This window comes from Atractosteus spatula, chromosome 8, assembly GCF_055471065.1.
Source record: "Atractosteus spatula isolate fAtrSpa1 chromosome 8, fAtrSpa1.hap1, whole genome shotgun sequence".
NCBI classification, from domain to species: domain Eukaryota; kingdom Metazoa; phylum Chordata; class Actinopteri; order Semionotiformes; family Lepisosteidae; genus Atractosteus; species Atractosteus spatula.
The window spans coordinates 19,259,677-19,278,497 of NC_142713.1; the positions used below are offsets into that span (position 1 = coordinate 19,259,677).

General features: G+C 36.2%; 1 protein-coding gene across 1 annotated transcript in view; it reads right to left on the minus strand.

The window, feature by feature from the left end:
- Window positions 1–6,506: 6,506 nt before the first annotated feature.
- Window positions 6,507–18,821, minus strand: part of mapk8ip2 (mitogen-activated protein kinase 8 interacting protein 2) — a 68,088-nt gene continuing 55,773 nt past the window's right edge. Inside the window, exons 6-12 of the mRNA XM_088923205.1 lie at window positions 16,746–16,821; window positions 12,273–12,445; window positions 10,990–11,099; window positions 10,161–10,280; window positions 9,302–9,372; window positions 7,649–7,747; window positions 6,507–6,927 (exon numbers count right to left, since the gene is read on the minus strand). Of these exons, the coding sequence (XP_088779331.1) occupies window positions 6,855–6,927; window positions 7,649–7,747; window positions 9,302–9,372; window positions 10,161–10,280; window positions 10,990–11,099; window positions 12,273–12,445; window positions 16,746–16,821 (722 nt within the window). The 3' untranslated portion in view covers window positions 6,507–6,854. The remainder of the gene's footprint in view (window positions 6,928–7,648; window positions 7,748–9,301; window positions 9,373–10,160; window positions 10,281–10,989; window positions 11,100–12,272; window positions 12,446–16,745; window positions 16,822–18,821) is intronic.

The window sequence follows — 18,821 nt, forward strand, 5'->3', positions numbered from 1 at the left end:
TGACAAGGCAGTGTGAATAAATTTAACTTTTTTTTCCTTTTTTTTTTACAAGTCCTCATTTTTAAAGATACAAGATACATATTGTTTATTACATACTGATGTGTTATAGTTATACAGTGAAGAATCTCATTTAAGTTTCAAAGTTACATTGTTATGGATTATACAGGCTAAAAGAATCTGCTGGAGATTGTGTGCCTACCAAAAGAGGAAGGGTCAAAAGGAAGTAGCTCTTAGATTTTAAAATGCTGAAAACCTCTCTTGAATCAAAATAAGTGAAAGGTCAAGGTTACAAAGTATAAAGCGAAAGGGATTAATTTTCTGCAATAGACTAGCAATATGCAATAGTTCTTTTTTAAGATAGCAAATGCTGTACAAGTTCTTATTTAGATACAGGTTGTTTCTCTGCAGCTCTGTAATAGATGTCAACTGCCCTGGAACTAGCAAATTCACATCTGTGATCACACAAATGCTAGGTTTAGATAATACATTCATCTCTCCTGTTGCACAATCCTATCATTGTGTGGAAGAGACACGTTGCCACAATCAGCTGCGTACAAAGTAAATGTGAACGCCTGTGCAAAATAAATCTTGCACATCACATGGTGAGACGAGAAGACAACTGATGTTAAGTCAGCAAATTCTGTGTGCAACAGTTACATAAGTAAATATTCCTTCAAAAGGACACATATCAGTATCCTAATGTCTTGTCACAATTTAGATACAGTTGTAAAGGTGAAGATTTGTGTTTTTTTACATAACATATTTATTTGAGTAACACAAACCACACAGCATGAGCATGTACACTCTACTCTAGATTTACAATAATTTAGCTAACAACAAATACCAAGTGATATTTTTTTAACCTTTTTTATCCATTAATATTCCAATCACAGCTAGCTTCCACAAGTCTACAGTTAGTTACTATGGAAACTCCCTTAAACATGAACACGTGGTGGAAAGGGGGGGACTTGTATCACTCTTTCAGTTTAAAAGGTTCCTAACTTTTAAAAGTATGTATTTACATTTCACAATCTTTTTCTACAAACACTGTGAAGCTGTAAAAGATTAAAAGGCTTTGGGGTCCATTGTTTTCTTAAATGATAACAAAAGCCCACATTGTCAATGCGAAAGTGATATTAAAGATTCCCAACACAATAGGCAAGGGGTGTTTTCACTAGCCATTGGCTCACATACTGTTTCAAGTATGACACTTTTTTCTGCATTGTCAGCTGGAAAACTCTTCCCTTGATACAGTATACAGTATGTTTTAAAGGCTACTGTAAATGGTGCATAAATGGCCAAGTTTATTACATAGTGCAGTTTATTGTCATGACTCTTGAGTTCCTTGCAGACGAATGCTTAAGGTACAAGCCAAACAAGAGCACTTTAAGATCACTGTCAATTCAAATAATATTCTTTACTTATTCATTCCTTGCTTTGACTGCTTGGCTTTGAATCTGAAACACATCACATCACAGTGCCCCCTGGCACATACTGGTCCACAGCACACCATTCCAATGATCTACAGCAACCACACAGAAAAATATTTGCTCTTGGATTTAATTAAACCTTTATTTGCCTTTGCAAGGCATCATGTGTATGATCAAAACTGAGTGAAATGTAAGGATACTGCTAGCCAGGTGGTTATTAAACTGACTGTAGAACTTGCCTCCTGACAACATTAAGTAGTAAAATAGAAAGTATAGTAAGAACCAGAGGGAACTCATATGGATTCTGTGCTCAAAACTATATCTTACTTATTTTATTTTACAACATATGAATGTAACAGTTACCCTTATTAACTGATTCAATCCAATCAATAATAATAAATTGGAATTATTTTAGATTGAATAAGATATTTACCATATGAACTTTGTGCTTGCATGGTCTAGTTCAGAAAAAAATGGAAACTCCAGTTACATATCAAAACCACTGTAAAACAGTTTGTTTGGTTTCCTCCTTGGCCTAACTGCTGCAGTCACAGCTAGAAAGGTAAATATATTTTAAAAGTTTTGTCTTAATTTAGTCAGTACAGTGAAAGCATAGTTTTATATACTGTATATAATGCAAATTCAGTGTGGTGATGCTGCTAAAAATGGAAACGAAATTAATAACGAACTAATATGTTATTAGTCTGGACAGTAGCCTGAAGCCTTAAAAATAAAGAATACATACAACAGTAGAGCTTTTTAATAACAAAAACCCAACATGTACATTCCAATACAGCCCCAACGTTCAAGTGACCAAAGATTGATATTATATTAGATTGATATGCACTATAATACTCTCAGATTGTATTGTCCTCTGTGGAGGAATATAACTCAAGACCACACACAACTTAAAACAAAAGGCACTGTATAAAACCAGAGGATTTATCACAAGGAACAGAAAATAACTTACTATATAATCTTGATTTTCACAAGAAAGGAGCATGTATTGTGGTAATGATAGTAATGCGAAGTTCAAGAAAAGGCAGGGCAGGTGTGTCAAAAAACACAGAAGGAGTCATGACACTGCTCACATTACAATTATCAGAGCTGTACACAGAGCTGAAGGTCAATCGCATAGACTCAAGTCTTTAAATCCCTCAATTCTGGATGCCACATGTTTGGCTGTGCACATCAGATCTTCTGGTACTGTCATCACTTACAGTACATGAAAGCTCCATTACAATGGAGAGATAATACCTGAGCAGTCGATGCTTGTATGTACAGGAGGTCAAGCAACAAGAAGGAGCTGTAACGGTCATAGCTGTATCTGATTTCTCTTTGAAAGGAAAACTCTATCATCTGAATGATTTACTGTATTGATGCTTTGAAAACTAACTGCCTTTAACAGAGCTTATTCAATAGCATGATTGAAGAAAAAAGCCATTTTAATTACCAACGTTTCAGTCTATTTGTGCTATAGTGCACATTAGAATGGTTACATTCCCTATGTATAGGTCTATAACTGTAGTAAAAATGCAGGCCATGTAATTATGATGCTAACTATTTATTAATAATTTGTCCTGTATGGACAACATTAATAGTTTAATTTATTCAATTATTGCAAAGAATTGCAATGAAATATTCTCCGCCTATGAGATGGAGAACAGAAAACCTAGTCTTGTCCCATTGACGACATTATGCAAATCATATGTGGGAATGAAAACAATTGCTGTAAATTTAAAAAAAAAAAACTGTATGAATTAGTTCAGTTTAATGGTAAAAGGTGGGTTGCTCTTAAACAGAACACAGTTTTGCTTCTTGTTCTGACAAAGAATGATAACTTATGTTGCGTTTTATTGTCATGGCTGTGCTCACTGCTTTGAGTTTGTACAGTATGTTCTCCCCATGGTTGAGTCAATTATCTCCCACAGTCCAAAAACATACCTGGCAGATTAATTGGCTTTAGTAAAACATGGCCATGGTGTGAGTGGTTCATGTTGGTGTCTGTGTGTGCCCTTTGATGGACTGATTTCCCATCCAGGGTGTATCCCACCTTGTCCTCAATGCTTTCTGGGATAAGCTGCAGGCCACCATGAACCAGAACTGGATAAGCAGTTACTGAAAGTCACGTGATGATGATGACAATGATGCTGATATTCAACATTTAACTATTAAAGGCTCTTTCCTGACCATCCTTAGGGCACTAGCTTTGATTCCAATGTTCCCAAGGAGACCTATGCCAGAAGGAAAGATGTGTGTTTTTATCTAGAACTTATTTTATTTCTTAATTTTTATATATGTGATAAAAAAACTATAAGGAAATAAATAAGAAGCCTGTTAAAGTATGTTATCATGATGTAAAAAAAAAAAGTTAATGCACATTTATCAAAGTGCTTATCATAAATATTTCATTAAGGGGAATAATAAATGACCTCTGCTATTTTTTAAAGAGCAAAATGTGCCTCATCGATAACACCATTATTGTACTTTGCCATTAAATTCTGTGTAGTTTTGAAACCCCTTCTTCTCCTTTTTTGCTTTCACTAAAGTGATAATGAAAAAAACGAGATATAAAGAACGTATTGGAACAAATTATTTTGTTGCAAGAGTAAAGGCTGAAACATGGACAGAGGTCCTCTCTTAGAAAACAGAAGCCAACCCTAGAAAGCAGAGCTTCAGTGGGAACCGCTTCCACAGAGAGGGAGATGAGAATTTCTGGAGGACCGACGAAAATAAATCCTAAACCGGGGCAGGCTAGTTTGGAACTTACAGTAGCTCAGCTGTTGACGTTTTTCACATATTTGGCTGTTCGGTCAAATTCTACTAATGACAAAACTAGCGCCAAGTAAAAACAAAAGCACGCTTCTTTAGCTTGCCTGGCTGAGGACAGGATGGCACTGGGAAACGACCGACAAATGACTGCTTGAGAGGACTGATGGTGTTGAGTCAAGGAGCTGTGTCTAGCCAGGGATCTTTTATGTGCAGGGACATCTACCCGTACTGGTGGTCGACAACACCATTAATCAAAAACAATGATGGCAGCAAATGTGGAAATTTGCCCTTTGCAACTGTTCACATGCTACATGTTAGGTCTGCACAGTGGACCTAGAAGTTCAGCAGATTCATTTACATTTACATGGTAGGAAGGCAAATACGGAGGCTGTATTCTTCAGTTCTCAAAAAAACAGTGACGTAATATTGTTAAATATTGCCTAAGGTCACACTTTTATAGATTCAAAGTCTTTTTGTTTGCAAGGATACCCATTTTTCATGTAAGCGTTATCTAGAGTTGATATGACTGCCCTTGCATACCGTATGTCATGTTTTATGATTAAAATCTGATCTGTGAAGTGATTGAAACAGTTGAGAAGCATTGTTACAAGAACTCTACACTAAAAAAAAATCTTCAGTATTTTAAAGATAATGTTAATATCAGAGACCATTACAGCATACTTTTAAAATGCAGTTGTGTAGTATGGTTTTACACAGTAGGATAATATTGTTCATACAACAAACAAGAAATTCACAGACAAATTAATAAAAGCAAACAATTGCATATTGTAGTTTCTAAAGCCAAATTTAATTCCATTAGTAGTTTTCACTGGGAAAAGTCATGCTTGGATGCTGTTTTCACAAGCTTGCTGCTGTCTGTGTAACTCAGGAATTGCTGAGCAATAAGCAGCAGTTATTCTAATTCTAAAGGAGGATCAATATATGAAGTGATACCGCATATCAAAATAGTTCCCCTTCCATCTTTCAGTTTAGCATTTTATAAGTTAAACCACTTCCACTTTAGCAAAGAAGAGACATGGTCAGAAATGGAGCCTGCTTAATTTATTCCGTCTGCTACTCAAGAGAAGACTAGGCTGAATTCCGTAATATATTTAAAAGTATTCATCAAATCTGAACACATCCCACTCACTGTTGTCTTTAAGCTACAACACACAGCATCTGCACTGAGGCCAAAGAAGCACACATCAGAGTGGCAAATTACATTTACATCATCTCTTTTATCCCAGCTGATGTGCAAAAGTAAAGAGATCCCTTTGAGTCCTCCTCACGAAAACAAAACAAAAAAACAGTATATCCTGTAGCAGACACAGACAGACACAGAAAAGTGGTTTATATAGCAAGATGACAGGGAGAAACCGGTAACAGAATAAAGATGTTCTGTGGACTTCCTGAGCCTTTTACCAGAGCCTAGAAAACCACAACCTGCTTTCATGATCTTAACTGGTATTCCTCAATTAAGAAAACAGCACTGATAGAAAATAATACATCAGTTTACACACATTCTACCCCCACCCCCCACCCCCTACCCCTGCAGAATCAGCTAACGGAGCAAACACACTGTGCCTGGGTGTAGTCTAGAGCTGTACCACCATCACTGTTGCAGATTGGTGCGTCCTGACTGTGGTTACCATGTATCAGCAGCTCCTTTACATTGTCTCTGTTCAGTGGCGTCAAGAGGAGGTAAACATCAGTGCTTTCTAATATTGAATGTAAGTCATATTTACAAGTGATGTGCCTTAGCAGACGTCTTACACTATACCACTAGAAGGTATTCTCTATTTATAGCGATCATCCGCCTGCTGTTTATCTTGTTTTCCATTTTGGGACCAGCACATATAGTTACTAAGATTCAGTCCCATTTAATTAAGATACCAACACCAAGCAGACTACCCTCACAACCTAGTGATAGTTAAGAGTGAAAGCTAATTATACCAAGATGATGAGTTTATGAGCTGTCCCTAATTTCTACTCTCTCTATACATATATTTACACTATGCTTTATTGGGAACACTGGCTGTCCTCTTTACGGTTCCACCCCAGTGGTTCCAGTAATTAAGGAATTAATATTCCCGCTTGTACTCCCTTGTACAGTCAACCGCACCCAAATGCCTGTCTCTGTGGAAATCTAGTGCATATTTGCTTGGCTTTGAGTTCATTTATATTTACATCTCAAGGCTCCAAGTTCAACCAGCTGTGAAGTTCTATGTTTATCTACTGCTTTTTATCAAGGGTATGCAATCCCCTGAATTATTATTACATTTGAAGTCAACAGACAATTCTTCATTTTTTTTAGTGTATATGTGTGTGCATCACTTTAAAGCCATGCATGATTTTCAAACGTACAGAATTAAATGTCCTTTTTGTTTGTTTCGAAAATGAAGAGAAAGAAACAGAAGATCTTCAAAAGCACTGTTCCTCAGCCCCCTGGATCCCCACTACCTTGTAGAAAAAGAAAGCAATCCAAATAAATAGAAATTCCATCAGAGGGTATCTGAAAGGTAGAGGAAGAAAAAAGAGAAGCATCCCAGTTCAAAAAGAACGTATTTTACAAAAGAAAATAGCTACTAAGTGCTCCCTGCTGGAGAGCTTGAAGAACATACAGAGTCAGGGGGACGAGTCCATTGGGCCTTGCTACTCCAGGTAGATATCTTCTGTCGGGCAGGCATATTCCAGATGTTCTTGGTAATACTCCTGAAATGCACGTCTGAAACAAGACGTTGTAGGAAAATGATTTAAACTGTTGCTTCCAGGGCTTTACACTATACAGGTTTGGTTGAAAATAATATGCACCAAAACCCTGGATTTAGTGTTATATAAATGAACTAAATAGGACAGTGTGGTTGTGCTAGGACAACTAAGACAGTGTACAATTAACTGCCTTCAAACCTTTGGTCTATGCAAAAAAAATGAAAGATTATATAATTCAGCATGCAGATAAACTTCCTAGCCTGAGCCGCTTATCTGCAAGGTTAAGAGATGACTTTAATCCCAACCCAGGAGGCTTTTGCTTCCTATAAATAACAATCGGAATGCTCCTTTAATAACAGTTGCCTTATAGAACAATTTTCAGAAAGATGAGAGAGCTAGAGCTTAATCCCAAAGTGTTTATCAAGTCCTTTGTTTAACTAAACTTGATATCTGTGTATTTCACAAGTAATGCAGGGCTAATGTGAAATATCCCCACTGGGGATGATGAGTAAAAGCTTAAGCCGTACTTAGTTCTTCCCTGTTACAAAAATATTGATTGAAATTGTTATAATTTTTACTGGGAATTCTATAGATTAAAAAATCAAATTCAATAATGAGCAGATAATTAGTTAAACAAAGGCTATCAAAGACTTCACACAAGTGATTCCCAGTTAAGACCCAACCTTATATCTGACATTCATAAATAAAGAACAGGTCAGTGATTAAGATGAACGTACCCCACACACTCTGCTACAGGTCGCATGGACTCTTGGGATACAAAGACGTGGCAGGCGAACCGGTTCAGTACTGGATGTTTTGTGATGAATCCAAAGTAGCTGGACAAACACATTTTTAACAGGCATTACATGAACTGACAGATTTTGTTTTCCTGAAGGAATTGTTTGACAAATCTTCTCTTGATGTAAAAATAACTACATGGTTACCACAAGCAATGCCAATGGAAACGTTTTACTACTTTTAAATTTGCTGATGGATTATTCTTAGAGTTCATGCCTTTTCTATGTTCACACGTTATTAATAACTTTTGTATCTTCGCCATGAAATGTGAGTTTTTAAAACTAAAATGTATTACACTCTTTACGCAATACACCATTCTATATTTTATTTAAAAAATAAATATTGAATGGCTCTGTTTTACTGATATTAATCACACATCAATCACTCCATGTTGCTCTATTATAGTTCTTATTAATACTAATCAACTTTGAAATTATGTATAAGTTGCAATTCAAAAGAAATGGTCTAAATGTCAGCTATTATAAAAGTCTTGTGGTACCATCTAGTGGTGAATTTGCAATAAAAACCTAAAACAATATAGCACTTAAAATGATTAATTCTTTGGTGGATTGCTATATTTTATAGATTTACTTTAAAAACTCTTGCTGTTTGACCATCCATAGTTTTTTAACAACTTCTCCCAAATCAGGGTTGTGGACAGATAGCGTTCCAGGCCATGAATTAAACCCAGGACACCAGCACTACAAAGCAGCCATCCTAACTGCTGTGTCAGTGTTCCACTTGCCAGTTTTTGGTTAAAAACTGAAATCTGCCCAATAGATTGTAATTCACACAACTAGAAGTGAATCAATTTCTCTTCCAGAAACAAGTCACACCACCCTTTTTCAGCAATGTACAGAAATCCTACAAAATTATTTTTTTGAAGATTTTAAACACAGAATTCATATTTTTTTTATCATTTGTGGAAAATTAGCTAATTGTTGTAAAACTGCTTGTAAAAAGGCATCTACACACTATCTTTGCATAATAATGTGTCACACATTACATGGTTTTATCTAACATTACTTACACAGAGACTAAGGCTTCAGCCATGCATGAATAACTGCTGCCTGCGGGGTAACATACAACTGGGCCTTGGTTTAGCAGCTCACCCGAAGGACAGAATATAATATTAAGTAAAAAGAGAAAGTCAATCACAGAACTGAGGCTTGTACCTGGATTCTCCTGTTAATAAACCCTGTTTTCATAAATGCTAGACTACCATGCCTCCTAATGCAAAAGCATTTAAGAACAGACAATCATGCCTTCAGATGTACAGGCAAATTGATTAAATGTGTTATACACAGCTCTTTTTTAGATTTCAAACATGAAGGAATCAAAAGGCTTGATCAGCATGACACTGTAGTAAATAGATGATATTGATCTTGCACTGTTTTTCTTTAGGTGATAGCTGCAGTGTTATTGAACAGATACAAAACTGTCAGAAATAAATGGTTTCTATATACTGTATCTTAATATGGACTTACTACAGCTTTAGAATAATATTATTAGTGGAACATTATTTTTGATGTTTAAACTCATTTAAATACAAGAGATATTCTGAATGTTTGCCTTTTCCAGGTGACACATACCAATTGTTTTTAGGATGACAACCACAGAAGGAAATATTCTTCATCTGGAAGAAGTGACTGCATCTGTCAAACTAAATGAAAAAATGGTCAAATGTACCTGCATGTGGTAATCAGCCATAGGCTATAACATTTTTTGCAATACATTTGATAAATGACAACACTGTATCTGCTTTAAAGAAAAAAAAACAAACAAAGTGCATTACAATGTCTCAAACGGTACTTCAAAGAAGATAATGTTCTTGTTTTTCCTATAAGGAATGACTTTCAAAAACCAAGCACTGCATGCACTTACTGAATGAAAAACACAGAAAGTAAATAAACTGCCCAAGAGCTAATGAAAAGGAACATGGCTGGAACAAAGTGTCAGTTTTGGAATGAACTGGGATTCTACAATCTACACCCAACATTGTTGGTGGCTTCAAAGTTCTCATGTTAGATGCAGCCAACATAAAAGCTCTCTGGAGAGAAATGTTTGATAAATCACTTCCATAATGCAACAGTTTGCAATAGTCAATGGAAAGTAATTGGAATTTTCTCACATTAACAATAAACAGGTTTTAATAACTAATTAAAAAATACAAGAAGTAAATACAGACTATTAGAACAGATGAAAAAAAATGGAAATACTCGAGACATGAATAAGGCAGATAAAAAAGGCAGAATAAGATAAGGCTATCCTTTAGCATTCTGTGTGAATAAAGATTACATGACTTAATATTCATAGCCATAAATCATTGTGACTGGTGCTCTTAACTCCCTCAATAATCTGAAAGTGTGATACAGCATGTAAATAAGGCTTGGTGAAGGAATTGACTGCTTTCAGTCCTATTGAAACTAAAGAGGTTTTATCTGGGCTTACCTCATCATTTCCCCCATATTCATCCAAAGTCATGATCAGCTTCACTCCCTGCAGGCTGATTTCCAGGTCACAGATAGCTGGAGGTCTGAGATGGACTGTCTGCTTTCTTGTTGTTGCAATCTAGAACATTAAAAATGTCAGTATTATGTTTTTGTTAAACATCACAGTATTTCAAAGGAGCAAAATCCATCCACACTGATGTCAGTAAAGCAATGGGTCTTTTAACTTTTCTATGGAGAACCTCAACTTATATCCCCGATAGATAAAGAATGTGCCAAATAAATTCCTGTCATACAAAGTGAAAATGTTGTTGTAGGATTTTACTACTTCAAGTTCTATCACAGATATAATTCCAAGCACCTAATCTGTACTGTAAAAGGCAAACACCAAAACCATTAGGCTAAATACAGGATCATAGCTGTGGGGTTTGAACACCCACGAGAAATTTGAGAAGGAACATCACAATGATGTAGTTTCGTGTGTGACTTTTGATGACACAGAAACTTACAGACTCCAATCTCATTGATCATATTCACAGTACTAATGCAGCTAATGCCAGTGGTTTCCACACTATTAGACCTTTGTATAGTACGTTCACAAACTGAAAAAGGAAATTTACAATTAACAGGTGGATTTTTTTCACTTGCCTGTACTGTTGTGATACTGAACCATGTGTGCTGTACTCTTGCCTGTACTGTTGTAATATTGAAACCTGTGTGCTGTACTCTCGCCCGTACTGCTGTAATACTTAATCCTGGGTACTGATACTGCAGTGTTGCTCATATACAATATTTTTAGATTAATTCTATGCTTCCAAAGGAAGAATTACTTTCTGCATGGCCGCACACAAGATTCCATTGCCCTGATGATATGGAACTTCTACGGAGCCCAAGAACTGAACATTGAACCTCTCCACCCAGGCAGTGTTCCTCTTCACTCCTAAAAAACACAATTCCAAGTATCTGAAAATCTGTTTTCTACAGAAAGATGAGATGCAATGAAGCATGCTGTAGTTCTAAAAACAACATAAAATGAATCACAAATAAGGAAAAAATAGCAATCAGATTATTTAATGAGCAGAATTATAATGAGTGCATGCACACACGCTACTGTACAATTGTGAGATTTTCTCACAATTCTTCCATATCTTTCATACCTGAACATAGGGCCTCTGTATAACAATCTACATAAAACCCAGCAAGACGTACGAGTCTAAGCTACCACATACAAATGTATTTATATCTGTTGTTTTGCTTCATTTTTGTTGAAATGTTGTCACCTCTACGATGTTAAGGGTCATATCAGTACAGAGCCTATCCCAGAAGTAAGGGAAGCAAGGTATAGCTACAGAACAGGATATACAGTAGGTCTATCACAAGGCACACAAGCACAACCACACCGGGAGATCTTAGACACATCAACTAACCCCGCCAGTAGGTCTTTAGAAGGTGGGCAGAAACTAGAGCACCCAGGAAAAAAACCATACACAAACAAAGGGAGAAGATGCCAAAAGGCCGCCTATTTCAGGATCAAACCAAAGACCCAGGAGCTATGAAGTACTGTAGCAACACTAGACACCACACCACTCTATAGCTTCCAAATAAATACATTTTACACTGTAATCACTATTAAAGTTTCAGATTCTTTAGTAGGTTTCTGAATGTTACATTCATGTGCACTTTTTTAGATTCTGAAAACCAGTTTCGATCTGTAAATATGAAAACATGAATGTTGCTTAAGGACCTTCTGTAAAATGACTTCAGCCATGAGCAAGACTGTATTACAGACAGCCACCTTTGGTTTCCAGCACTGATGCTCTCAGACACCTGAAGCCAGCTGGCTTTGTCTCAGAAAAGTTCATCATCTGCTAGAATCAGTGGACTACAGGCTGTAGTCTGACCCATGCTGCAGATTATGTAGAATCACCTAAGAGATGTACATGTTGTCCTGTTCAGAAAACAAGTTAATCTCATATGTAGTTCAGAATGTGAAAAGGAACACAACAAAACATGCTGTTGATAACTTAGAAGAAATAATGAAAATGCATTGGTGTTTACAAAGCTCTAAATATCAAAGGATGAACTCTGCACATTTACAGTCTGATTGGCATACCAATAAACTCTTTGACTTGCCCAACTACTTCATGGGCATAGTAAGCAGGGAAAATGCCTCTTTCTCCTGTGCGCATGTTGTATCCTCTGTACCAGTAGTCATCTTCTTCCACTTCTACAAACAAAGGATCATCAACATCCAGTTCCAGTTCATCCTCATGTCTGGGAATGAATCTGAGAGAGAAAGAAAAACCAGGAATTAACACATACAGAAAAAAACTGTAAGCTTAAGATCACAGGTAGTGAATGTCTTCTAAGGTCCAATTTATTTACTTGAAACAATACCTTTATCCAATGTCCTGTAAGTTAATAACACACTAAAAGAGATTTAAAAGTATTAGAAAATAAAATAACAAATCAATATGAACAACAGCACCCAAATATTCACCCATCTGAATTCTGTTTATCAAGATTGATATACTGTACAGTTTCCTTTCATTTTCCATAATGGTGTAATGAAATTAAGAAGAACGGGGAATTGCAAAATGCCAGAAAGGATAATCTCACAGGTTTTATTACAATAGGTTTAAATTTCTTGGTGGGGGGGGGATTTCTGTATGGTGAGAATAAAAGTATTTGTATTACCATATACAGTACTATACAACATCCATCCATTTTCTAATTTTCCAACACAGGGTCACAGAGGAGTCGGAATCTATCCCAGCTAGCAACGGGCACTAGGCAAAATATACCCTGCATACCAATCCAGTGCTGGGCATACACACGAATACACACTCACACCTGGGCAAATTTTCCCAGAAGCAGTTTGGAGTTGGGATGGGATGATTACCGCCGTGTCAGTGTAGACCCATCAGTGATCCCCCCTCACTATCCATAGAGTTTTCATGGCAAGATACGGAAGTAGATTTCTCCCACGCAGATAGTGCTAGTGTTGTCGCCGTTGTCACGGAAACGTGATCCTCCAGCACCAACACCGCCACATCCTGCTGCTGCCCAGTATGGGTTATTAGGGAACCTTGCACCCGACGTTGGATACGAACCCACTACCCTGAGATCATGAGTCTCATGCTCCACCAACAGAGCTGGTCGGGGCCCCACAGTAGCTGATTAGCCTACCTTTAAACGAAAACAACTGGAGGAAACCCACGTAAACCCAGGAACTGAACCCAAGGTCCCAGCGCTGCGAGGCAGCAATGCTAACCACTGCGTCACTGAGCCTCCCATATATAACAAATACGTGCATAAGAAAACATTTCTGTACTTTTAAAACTATTATTCGCACTTTGTGAATATGACAGTACTTATAAGGCTGCACAGAATTTAGATGTGACCATTTTGTCATTAAACCATCAGCCAAAGTTGTTTTCATCTGGTAGGACTCCACTGTGCATAAAAGCTGTGTGTAAAAATAAGACACTGAACTAGCACAGCAGACAAGCTACTTCTCCCAACTATATACTGTAAAAATAATGTGGACTGATTTTGCTCAAAGGCATTTTATTATTATCAAAAGTATAAACTTGTTTTAAATATAAATATAATATATTATGTACATTTTAAAAAGTCTGAAGAAATAAAACATGCATGCTTCTACAGAGGTACTGTACTTAAGATGCAGGCTTGTGGCATTATCCACAGCCTGTTTATTGTTTTTATTGGAAACTTGCATAGCATTTCTCTGCTACATTGGTTATACATTACTGAAACTACAAGCCAAATTCATTTCACTGGCACATTCTTATCTGTGTTACCCTGTGAAAGTGATTTATGAGATGTGGGATTAAATTTTAATTGCTCATCTGGTACACACAACTTATCATCTTATTAGTTCCTCCCTCAGCTTTCAGGTGCAACCTGCTGACATCTTCTATTTTGCATTTCCTCTCTGCATCTTCCTCCATGGTTGTCTATTTTTATTAGATTTCTTTATAGCTCTTTATATACTTTTTTTCACTTTTTCAGTCATGGAAGCCATGCTAATTGTAGAGCTAAAGTACACAGCAGATAAAATGTTCTCGTTTCTTGTCTTTTTTTCAAGTGAACATAATGAATAGTTTTACCTTTTTCCCATCAAAACTACAATCCTGAAACATGTTCCAGAGACATTCAGATTTTTCAAACAGTATAAATGTTTTACATAATCACATACATTCACTTAAGACTATCAGACTATCACAGTCTCCTTTTCTGTTAGTTAAAATATCTAAACATATAAGCAATTTCTATGTGATTTATTTCTAAATGTGTTTTCACCCTATTTGTAGTAATCCCACTTTGAAAGGGAATATTTTTCATTCACATTTGTTTGTATTTTTTACCATAGGATTAAACAGTTACATTTATTTATGTGACCGAATAACAATGAGAATGCTTCTTACTACATGAAGCATACTTAATTTGATTCGGCTAGCTTCAAAGAAAAAACTCACATTCCCCAGTTTTAAACAAGAGAATATGGAAATGTGTTTGCTTCAGAGCAGTCTGGCATACCGCCACAAATTAACATTCCTGCCATCAAAAATCATTCTGATCACTGATTATTATTAAAACCATTTCTACTCAATCAGAATTTTAATGAAGGAGTAGCGAATCTGTAATTGTTCAATGAAGCCTGTGACTTCAACCCAGTGAAATTCAAGTGACATTATACAGTAGGCCTACAGTGATTAAATGTCAAATAAAAGATGTTACTTCAACCCAGTGTTTAGAAACTCGTCTTCTGCCAAAATAAAAGTACTGATTTATATTTTGTATGTCCAGATTTTTTCAAGCTTATTGGTCACATTCATACAGTAAATTCCCCCCAATAAAAGTATAATTTTTAAATAAAAAAAAACATTAATTTCCTTTCTATAACTAAACTGATAGACACTAAATGCCAACTCTACAGTTACAAAGATGATATGATAAATTTGCTGTATATGGTTTTTCCCTCTTCAGAATCACAGAGCTGATTAAAATAAGTACAAACAATTTCGATAGTTTTAATTTCACAACTTTCTCCATTAGTATTCTGTGTGAGTCTATCTTATTTTAGAGAATGTTTTTTTTCTCATTTACTGTAAAGGCTGCAGAAATGTTTGTACTTTACTGATTAGCACTGATTGAGCTAAATGTGCTCGAAAAAGAAAACTGAAATTCAGTTCTTTGGTTCACTAAACAGCAATTTAAGCTATTACCAAGAGAATATTGGAAAATTTAATCTTTTTGTGTATGTGTTTTAGAGGAAATTATCAGATTATAAAAAATAAAACAGATTTTATCCATATGTAAAGCAAATTCTTAACCATAAAGTAAATAAAACTAGAACATGTACATTAATTACATTTTTTATTTGCTAAAAGATGTACATTAATTTAATTTAATTAAACATTCCTTATTATTGACCACGTGTTAAGCTTTCCTAAAAATACTCAGGCATTTAAAATTTTAGAAAGGATACAATTCTAAATTTAATGATTGCTACAGATGTTTAATTTTTGTTTTAAACAGCTTAATTCAATTACGACCATTGAGTTTAATCCTGCTATACTATTAAACTTGCCATCAAATTATTTTATGCCATGCATGCACGTCTTGATTCCTTGATCCCCTTTAAAATTCCTTGACTGAAATTCCATAAAACGTAATATGATAATCATAAAAAATAGTTAAACTTTAAAGGTTTTTCATTCTTTTAATCATTATTACTATAAATCTGACTAAAAGGTTCTAATTTTTTAGCACCTCCTGCACAAGTATTTTTTTTAATGTATTATTTCACGCCCGGCCTGGGAGTGGTTCACTGCCTGTGGTTGCCATGGGCAACCGCAGCATTCCCACAAGCACTCACATTCCAACCCAGCCTACGAGGACCAGTTCAAGCCGCCTGTCTGTGATTTCCCCTCCCTTTCAATCAGCGACCCAATCGTCCAATCATCCATCTAATTAATCACCTCATTAAAGACCAAAACCCCACTGATTCAGTGCTCTGTCATTGAGCTACCTGGGGTTGTGCAATTCCATTCATGTTTGAGGAACCTGTCTTTGTGATTCTCCAAGACACAACTTTTCTTTCAGCTTCCAGACACTCCACGCAGTCAGCACTGGATTTTGTGGCATCCCTGTCCTGTCAGTCACACCACAGCAGGCTCCCCTGTCTGCCTTTATTCTCCTGGCTTCCAGGCAGCCTCACTGTACCCGATTTCCCAGTCAGTCCACCTGCATCAATCTGGGTCCTGCATCTAAATCTTCACAGATTAAATCTGCATTTAAATCTCCACAATCAGTCTGACCATGGCAGTGCACTCCAGCCAGCCACACCATAACATTCTATTAATACCATTCAGTATGCTTTTGTACGCCTTTAGATAACACTCTTGTACTGTTCATAATTCACGTGAAATCTGAACAGGCTGTCCCTGACACCTGTCTTAAAATAAAGAATACAGGTGAATTCCCCTTTTTTCATTTTAAAATATTAATAATACAACAGAAACAAATTAAAAATGGAATGAACAACTATTAAGCTCACCTGAATACTGCTCTGTGTGTCTGTTCTCTTTCCTCTCCGTTAATTGTACATGAGAAAAGGCCAAAGGACTCTGTACCTGTTCAAAAGCCAAAAATGAAGCTATGTTAGGTGAAGTAACAGTAGAAATAAACAACAAACAATCAGTACAGTTATGAAATCCTGCTTTTCCATAACTATGATGTACTGTTACATGGTTGTACATAACTTTGAAAGTTCAGTCAAATCCATATTAAATAGAAGTTGTATTAAGACAACAAAGCAATTTTCCGTAATATTTTAAGGAAATAAAGACTAGGACCAATTTATGTTAAACCTAGTGAAAGTGATAAAATGCTCTGATGTAATGGGTAGGTTTGCTGACTAAAACCTTCCCATTCCTTTTGGGAAGAAGAAAATCAATAATACGTGTACATAATTTGTTGTTTTGAAATTGACAATTAAAGAAGAATTTCAAAATGCCTTAAAACACCATGCAATAGTTTGAAGGCCTGAAGCTACTAAAATAGAATATTTGTATCCAAAGTGCAATGGCATTCTTCTTTTTACCCATCCACCCATTTTTGAACAGCTTTATCAAATACAGGGTCACGGGGAAGCTGGAGCCTATCCCAGCAAGCAATGGGTGCAAGGCAGGATACACCCTGGAAGGGAAGTCAGTCAATCACAGGGTGCACACAGACACAAACTCGGGCCAGGGCCAGTTTTCCTGGAAGCTAATTACCCTATGTCTTTGGACTGTGGGAGTAATCAAGAGCACCCAGAAGAAACCCAGGTAAATATATAAGCTCCACACAGATAGTACCCCTGGTATTGAACCCAGGCCCCAGAGCCCTGTAAGGGAAGCAATGCTAACCACTGTGCCACTGCATCACTCACTTCTCTTAAAATGATCATAAATAAACATCTTATAACTACGTCAATCTGTACAATAGTTTTCATTTCAAAGGATCCTAGAGCACTTTCCACCACTTTACACATAGGACCCACTTCATCCAACACACAAGTGCAGCGCCCAGCTGGGTGTCACACTGCAGCCATTCTGCACCAGCAGTCCTGCTACAAAGTAGATCAGGCGAAGTGAGCTCCCACTTCCAGAGACATCAAGGTGTGATTGAATTGTTAATCTATTATTTAATTAGTGGTGATTTAAAAGGTTAATAAATCAGCATTATTATTTAAAAGCAAACCTTACATTTTGCAATATGTTCCATCTTATTAGGACATTTTTTTTTCTTATCAAGAATATTTTCAGGAAATGACAAGCCAAGGATTTTAATTTAATATTGTTAGTGGTCTGGTTTAATAGGGATGAAGATGCTTGTGAATATACTTAGTTGAAAATTTTAAAATTTCATCTGAAGTGTTCTCAATTATGTGAAACGAAGACTTAATTTTTAATGAACTTAGAAGAACTTTTAAAGTCTAAAGACAGCAGGACATGCACAGTAATGTCAAGTCAGTGGCTTAAGATCTACTCTGTTAGTATTGATAGCTACTGTACATGTCACAGGGAGGAGTAACTAATTGTGTAGCCTGAGACAAATAAAAAATAGTCCTATATCGGTTTGGGTTTCCTTCTGATTCTTGCCTTTAACATATTGGATATGTTTCACTCAATAATAAGCAAATGCAGGGGAAAGAAAAAGGCTGACTTGCAAATGAACCGTGCACAGGGTTCCTGGATTGTTTTCAAATAGTAAAATTCAGTTGTCGCACAAAGAATATTTGCATGAGTGAATCTCACCAGTACCTCCATAGTTGTCAAATGCCATCTTTATTTTAGTTCAGTGCATAATGTTATACTTATGTTATACGGCTCCGATTGTTATAAGACATCGTATATAAATCCCTTTGAATTCCTCCTGCCTGTTCATTTTTTATACATTGCTTCACTGCTCTTACCCAAAATGTTTTGCAAACACGATTGGCAGTGCGGCATGTTATTAGTAGTAAATACTATTTCAGCTAATTCATTTCAGGATTTATTTCATAAGTATCAAAACTTGTAACCTGATGTCATATAATTAAAACATTACATTACATAAATAAAACATTACAGATCAGCATGGTTAAAAC